Here is a 7753-nt window from a genome sequence, read left to right on the forward strand (position 1 = left end):
CTCCAAAGAAGACATACAGATGGCTAACAAACACATGAAAAGATGCTCAACATCACTCATTATCAGAGAAATGCAAATCAAAACCACAATGAGGTACCATTACACGCCAGTCAGGATGGCTGCTATCCAAAGTCTACAAGCAATAAATGCTGGAGAGGGTGTGGAGAAAAGGGAACCCTCTTAGACTGTTGGTGGGAATGCAAACTAGTACAGCCACTATGGAGAACAGTGTGGAGATTCCTTAAAAAACTGGAAATAGAACTGCCATATGACCCAGCAATCCCACTCCTTGGCATACACACTGAGGAAACCAGATCTGAAAGAGACACATGTATCCCAATGTTCACCGCAGCACTGTTTATAATAGCCAGGACATGGAAGCAACCTAGATGCCCATCAGCAGATGAATGGATAAGGAAGCTGTGGTACATATACACCATGGAATATTACTCAGCCGTTAAAAGGAATTCATTTGAATCAGTTCTAATGAGATGGATGAAACTGGAGCCCATTATACAGAGTGAAGTAAGCCAGAAAGATAAAGATCATTACAGCATACTAACACATATATATGGAATTTAGAAAGATGGTAACGACAACCCTATATGCAAAACAGAAAAAGGGACACAGAAGTACAGAACAGACTTTTGAACACTGTGGGAGAAGGTGAGGGTGGGATGTTGCGAAAGAACAGCATGTATACTATCTATGGTGAAACAGATCACCAGCCCAGGTGGGATGCATGAGACAAATGCTCGGGCCTGGTGCACTGGGAAGACCCAGAGGAATCGGGTGGAGAGGGAGGTGGGAGAGGGGATCGGGATGGGGAATACGTGTAAATCTATTGCTGATTCATGTCAATGTATGACAAAACCCACTGGGGGAAAAAAAAAATCAGATTTCCCACAAAAGGTCTAGGTTTTTAGCTTCCTGCAAAGATACCGGATCTGGCAATACTGGGTTAGTTTGCTAGTGTCAAGTTGCCTGGCCTCTCTCCCCAGCAATGAATTGCTACCTGTCATGGGGCAGAAAACTAAGATCATGGCATCCAGTCCCATCACTTCATGGCAAATAGATGGGGAAACAGTGGAAACAGTGGCTGACTTTATTGTTTTGGGCTCCAAAATCACTGCAGATGTTGACTGCAGCCATGAAATTAAAAGACGCTTACTCCTTGGAAGAAAAGTTATGACCAACCTAGACAGCATATTAAAAAGCAGAGACATTACTTTGTCAACAAAGGTCCATCTAGTCAAGGTTATAGTTTTTTCAGTGATCATGTATGGTTTTGAGAGTTGGACTATAAAGAAAGCTGAGCATCGAGGAATTGATGCTTTTGAACTATAGTGTTGGAGAAGACTCTTGAGAGTCCCTTGGACTGCAAGGAGATCCAACCAGTCCATCCTAAAGGAGATCAATCCTGACTGTTCTTTGGAAGGACTGATGCTGAAGCTGAAACTCCAATACTTTAGCCACCTGATGCAAAGAACTGACTCATTTGAAAAGACCCTGATGCTGGAAAAGACTGAAGGCAGGAGGAGAAGGGGACAGCAGAGGATGAGATGGGTGGATGGTCTCACCCACTCAATGGACATGAGTTTGAGTAAACTCCGGGGAGTTGGTGATGGATTGGGAGACCTGGTGTGCTGTGGTCCATGGGGTCACAAAGAGTCAGACACGACTGAGTGATTGAACTGAATGGGGCTTGCAGGATCAATTTTTTTTTTAATTTATTTTATTGAAGTAGAGTTGATTTACAATATTGTGTTAGTTTCTGCTGTATAGCAAAGTGATTCAGTTATACATGTATATACATTCTTTCTGGTATTTTTTCCGATTAGGTTTATTACAGGATATTGACTATAGTCCCCTGCATACAGAAGGACCATGCTGTTGATCCATCCTCTATATATAATACTTTGCATTGGCCAATGCATCCCTCAGTCCATCCCTCCCTCACCCCTTGCCCTTGCACACGGCCTGCTTTCTTGCTCCAGGGTTAAAATGCTGCTCGTCACCAGCACCAGTGGTTTGGACCCGGACATGCCCACGTGGCCCCCGCTGATGTGAGGCTTCTGAACCCATGGGCTGCATGTGACCAAGCAGCTCAATTACTGACGGAATAACCCAACATTTCCCTTTGGGGAACTGGTCATTGTTGCTGCTAGGTAGGAAGGCGGTGATCAGTGTCACAATACACTTCAAAGGTGACACAGTTTCAAAGAGGGCAAGTGATATTTGGAGTCATATTATGGGAAAGTACTGGATTCTTCGAGGGTGGGAAAAATGTTGGTGTGATGAGGACGGTTTCGAGTCTTCTAGGCGAGTGATGCTTTCTCTGAGCTGTGCCCTGGTGGAGTCTGGGTTGAAACGCGCAGAGAACATGTGGGTCGTGGAAACCACAGAGCACGTTTGGCCACTGTCCTTGGGGCCCTGGTCTGAGCGGGCTTCTGGGTTCTTTCCTAGGCACCCAGTGGCCACGTTTTTCCACCTGTTTTTTCGCGTGAGTGCCATCATCACCTACGTGGGCTGTGACTGGTTCAGCAAGAGCTTCGTGGGCTGTTTCGTCACCGTGCTTCTCCTCCTGTCCTTTGACTTCTGGTCTGTGAAGGTAAGCCCCGGCTCCCCGCAACCTGTGACTCCCTCTCTCCCGAAACACGGGGCTGCGTTTCTAGCCACTCACTGACCCTTATGCGGACTTAAGAATACTAAGCCAACATCACTTAAAATCAGAGGAAAAAAGTACATCGCATAGTTGAATAAATGGCTTCTGGGTGGCCACTGTCATGCCTGCAGACACGTACTATGTGAGGGAGACAACTCCATAGGGTTTTGGATTTTTTGTAAATTTCATATATCATATTATAAATAATGTATTTTTAAATTCTATAAATAGGAATACATATATGTATATATGATATATATGTGTGTATGTATGTCTGGGGAGTCTCTTTTTTTGTGAATGGAACTTAATTTTAAAAAGTTTTTATTGGATATAGTTGAGTTACAATGTTGTGTCAGTTTCCAGCATACAGCAAAGTGAATTAGTTATACATACATCTGCTCTTGTTAGATTCTTTTCCCATGTAGGTCATGTCAGAGTATTGAGTAAAGTTCCCTGAGCTACACTGTAGGTACTTATTAGTTATCTGTTTTATATGTGGGTTCCCCTGATAGCTCAGTTGGTAAAGAATATGCCTACAATGTAGGAGACCCTGGTTCCATTCCTAAGTCAGGAAAATCTGCTGGAGACAGGATAAAATATATGTATTTTACATATAGTAGTATGTATACGTCAATCCCAATCTCCTAATTTATCACTCCCCCACTTTGCCCCCCCAGTAACCATAAGATTATTTTCTTATCTATAACTCTAATTCTGTTTTGTCAATAAGTTCATTTGCATCATTTTTTAGATTCCACATATAAGTCACATAGTATCTGTCCTCTGTCTGACTTACTTCACTCACTGCGAGAATCTCTAGGCCCATCCATGTTGCTGCCATGGCATTATTTCATTCCTTTTCATGGCTGAGTAATACGCCATTTTATACATGTAGCACATCTTCCTTACCCATCCTGTGTCGATGGACAGGTAGGCTGCCTTTTAAGGTAAGCTTAGTTAAGAATTACAGACCTCAAAACTGATTTCGAGAAAGCCCCATTCTTCAGTCCCCCTCTCCTCAGGTTCGACATGAACGGGTCACTTTTATTCATCCAGGAAAAGATGAGGCCTCTTTCTTGACCCGTGATCTGCTTATGAGCATCCTGTCCACTTTTCTCAGAATGTAACTGGACGACTCATGGTGGGCCTTCGCTGGTGGAACCAGATTGATGAAGATGGGAAAAGCCACTGGATTTTTGAAGCCAGAAAGGTATCTTCCAGTATTTGTCAAGCTAGAGCCGAGGAAACGGCCGTGGAAAGCCCCTGTGGGTTCCTTCTGAGCTCTGCATGATCTGATCCCTCCCGGACACAAGGCCCATGGCGGCTGGTGCCCGTTCAGAGCCCCCACTGGCAGAAGCACATGTGATATTAACGAAAATCAGAGCACGCTCCTTTGGGACCGTTTCTGCGAGTTGTACATCCGAATCTCTTTCTTGCTGCAGGTCTCTCCAGACACGGTGGCTGCCACGGAGGCGGAAGCGCGGGTCTTCTGGCTCGGCCTCATCGTCTGTCCCATGATTTGGATCGTGTTCTTTTTTAGCTCCTTATTTTCCTTGAAGCTCAAGTGGCTGGTAAGGCAACACTCGCTCGGATGTTGGTACAGAACCGGTGGTTGAAGAAGTGGGTTTTTGTTCTTGATTGAGCGATTGATGGATTGAAACAGCTATATTAAGAAAGAATTCACATACCAGGCAGTGCACCCATTTTGTGTGTATGATTCAGGAGCTTCCCAGGTGGCTCAGTGGTAAAGAATTCACCTGCCAAGCAGGAGACAGGTTCGATCCTTGGGTCAGGAAGCTCCCCTGGAGAAGGAAAGGGCAACCCACTCCAGTATTCTTGCCTGGGAAATCCCATGGACAGAGAAGCCTCTAGGGCTACAGTCAGCAAAAAAGCGATAATCACTCTGTTGTGTCCGATTCTTTGCAACCCCACGGGCTGTATAGTGGGGTCACAAAGAGTTGGACACGACTGAGCAACTGAACAACAGCAAGTCTGTTTTCAGGGTTGTGCAGCCAGCACCACAGTCAGTTTTAGGAAATTTTTATCACCCCAGGAGATCCTGAGCCCTTTAGCTATGACCCTCCCCATGCCTCTGTTCCCCTAGCCCCTGTTTGTGAAAGTGTTAGTCGCTCAGTCATGACCAACTCTTCATGATCCCATGGACTATAGCCTGCCAGGCTCCTCTGTCCATGGAATTCTCCAGGCAAGAATACTGGAGTGGGTAGCCGTTCCCTTCTCCAGAGGATCTTCCCAACCCAGGAATCGAACCAGGGTCTCCTGCATTGCAGGCAGATTCTTTACCAGCTGAGTTACCAGGGAAACCCCACACCGCCCCTGTTTCCCGCCCCCCTCCATCCCAGCCCCCTGCCACTCACGAATTTATGTTTCTGTAGATTTGGCTCTCTGGACATTTTCTATAAAAGAATCATACAATACATGGTCTTGTGTGACTCGGTTCTTTGACTTAACAATGTTTTCAGGATTTATCCCAGTTGTAGCAGGTATCAGTACCGCTTTCCTTTTTGTGACTGAATACTGTTCCCTAATCTGGACGGACCACGTTTTGTTTATCTGTTCACCCACTGATGGACATTTGGTGGTTTCCACCTTCTGGTCCATATGAATAATGCTGCTGAGAGGTATTTCTAGAAAAAGTGGATGACATCCTAGCTTGGATAGGTAGGAAACTTGCCTCAGTAGGAATAAGCCAGCCTCAGGATTCTGGAGTTTTATTTCTGAGTTACAACACTGCTTTGCCATGACCTAGCTCATTCCACAAGGAGACAAAATATCCATAGACGGTATAAGCCACAGCGTAACTGAGTGTGGGCTCTGGAGTCTGGGTCCTCGCTCAGTCTCAGCTCTGGGACTTCAGGCAACTTGAGCTTCCCTGGACTTCCATGTCCTCCCTGTAAAGTGGGACGATAGTGGCCCCAGCCTCTCCGGTTTCTGGTGTTTAATAGGTGTCCTTGAGTATCTGTATTATTATGATTATGTTAGTCGCTCAGTCATGTCTGACTCTTTGCAACCCCATGGACTGTAGCCCACTGGGCTCCTCTGCCCATGGGATTCTCCAGGCAAGAATATTGGAGTGGGTTGCCATTCCCTTCTCCAGGGGATCTTCCTGACCCCAGGATCAAACCCAGGTCTCCCGCATTTCAGGCAGAGTCTTTACCATCTGAACCACCAGGGAAGCTCTCCATAAAGGCTGGCTAACACTGGTGGGTGTGGGCCAGAGCCACTCCTGCTTGGTTTGGGAGGACCGTTTCAATCTCTGCTCTCAGAATGACCTCTGCTTCGTTTGAATGCAGGCCCTGGTGATAGCTGGGATCTCTCTCCAAGCCGCCAACCTGTATGGCTACGTCCTGTGTAAGATGGGAGGCGAGAGCGACATCAGCAAAGTCACAGCCAGTTTTCTGTCCCAGACGGTGTTCCAGACGGTGAGTTACTCAAGTCTGACTCCTGGACCCCTGATCCTCAGACACTTGAAAGTCCAGGAGGCCTGCTGGCAGTGGCAGTTTATGATATTTTTCTGTATCAGCCAGGCTGCCAGTGTTAGCTGGGGTTTTGTGTTCGTGGTTAAAATACGCACAACAAAATTTACCCTTTTAGCCATTTTTAAGTGTACAGTTCAGTATACCCACATCATCACGCCACCACAACTCTTTCACCCAAGCAAACTCTGTACCCACTAAACATTTAACTCATTCTCCACCCTCCCCAACCCCAGTAAACTCCAGGCAACCACTTACTTTCTACCCACATGAATCTGACTAATCTAGGGACCTCACGTAAGTGGAATCACACAGCGCTTGTCCTTTTGTGATTGCCATTGTTGGTTTTGAGTGATTTCTTTAAACTATGGAGGGCTTCCTTGGTGGCTCAGACAGTGAAGAGTTTGCCTGCAGTGGAGGAGACCTGGGTTCGATCCCTGGGTTGGGAAGCTCCTCTGGAGAAGGGAATGGCAACCCAATCCAGTATTCTTGCCTGGGAAATCCCATGGACAGAGGAGCCTAGTGGGCTACAGTCCATGGGGTTGCAAAGAGTCGAACATGACTTAGCGACTAAACTACCACCACAACAATAGAATTAAGAGCTGTAACAATTTTTTTAAACCTATCCTGAGTTCTAGAAGCAACAACAGATCTTCTAAATGTGACCAGGCTCTTCCTGAAATGGTTTGAGCTATCTTAAGTGTGAATAGTGCACTTAAGCTTTAAGCCAAGACCTTGAGCAAGCAGCCATGCAGGCTTTCGGTTCACCGTGGACTTGCTCTGGCCTTGATTCGGCAGTCAGGCCACGTACATGTGGGACAGAAAACCAGGGCTGTCTCTTCCTCTTGCAGGCCTGTCCTAGCGACTTTCAGAAGCCTGGCCTCGAGGGGCTGGAGATTCACAAGCATTAGGTAAGCGGTGGGGTCGAGATGGTGGCCTGGATGGTGCAGGGCTAGGGGTTCTCATGGAAGCATGGCTCCCCTGGGCTCAGCTGGGCTTGTGATCTGGGTGGGCACCCCAGGGGGCTCGAGCGGCCTGTGTGCACAGCGGGTGGCGGCGGGGATTGGGGGGGACCAACCTGTGTGCTGGGCCTTCCTGGGCTGTGTGTGGCCTCACGGCCCTTTAGACGGGTTCCACTTTCCTTACCTTGAACAGGTACAGATTTGACCCTGGGCAGGCGAGGGGGGCAGGTGACGAGAGGCGTGGAAAAGAACAGGGGGACGTGTGCCCCTTCCACTTCCATGCTGGGAATCAGAGGGGAAACGGGAATTTCCCCTTCCCTAAGCTGCTCTCAGTTCCTGTGAGTCTTTCAAACACAGTGAGCATCTCATGGCAATAAGGCTCTCTTACACTTTGCATCTCTCCTTTCATGCAACTTTAACCCTGTAAATTGTCGTGTCTGGCACTGAAAATTGCCAGATGTGTGTGCTGTGCTTAGTCACTTGTGTTCGACTCTTTGTGACCCCATGGACTGCAGCCCGCCAGGCTCCTCTGTCCATGGGATTCTCCAGGCAAGAATACTGGAGTGGGTTGCCATGCCCTCCTCCAGGGATCTTCCCGACCCAGGGCTCAAACCTGGGTCTCCTGCATTGCA

General features: G+C 47.3%; 1 protein-coding gene across 3 annotated transcripts in view; it reads left to right on the forward strand.

The window, feature by feature from the left end:
- TVP23A (trans-golgi network vesicle protein 23 homolog A) overlaps positions 1-7753 on the forward strand; it is a 33385-nt gene that overhangs the window by 24908 nt on the left and 724 nt on the right. For 2 of the 3 annotated variants that reach the window (XM_043456098.1, XM_043456097.1), the window contains 5 exons: positions 2467-2611; positions 3786-3875; positions 4108-4236; positions 5977-6105; positions 7011-7070. In XM_043456098.1, coding sequence (XP_043312033.1) covers positions 2467-2611; positions 3786-3875; positions 4108-4236; positions 5977-6105; positions 7011-7070 — 553 coding nt within the window. Of the gene's footprint in view, positions 1-2466; positions 2612-3721; positions 3876-4107; positions 4237-5976; positions 6106-7010; positions 7071-7753 lie in introns of those variants that run through there. The other variant, XR_006267071.1, reaches the window with a different exon arrangement.

The sequence above is a fragment of the Cervus canadensis genome, chromosome 32, assembly GCF_019320065.1.
Source record: "Cervus canadensis isolate Bull #8, Minnesota chromosome 32, ASM1932006v1, whole genome shotgun sequence".
Classification (NCBI taxonomy): Eukaryota; Metazoa; Chordata; class Mammalia; order Artiodactyla; family Cervidae; genus Cervus; species Cervus canadensis.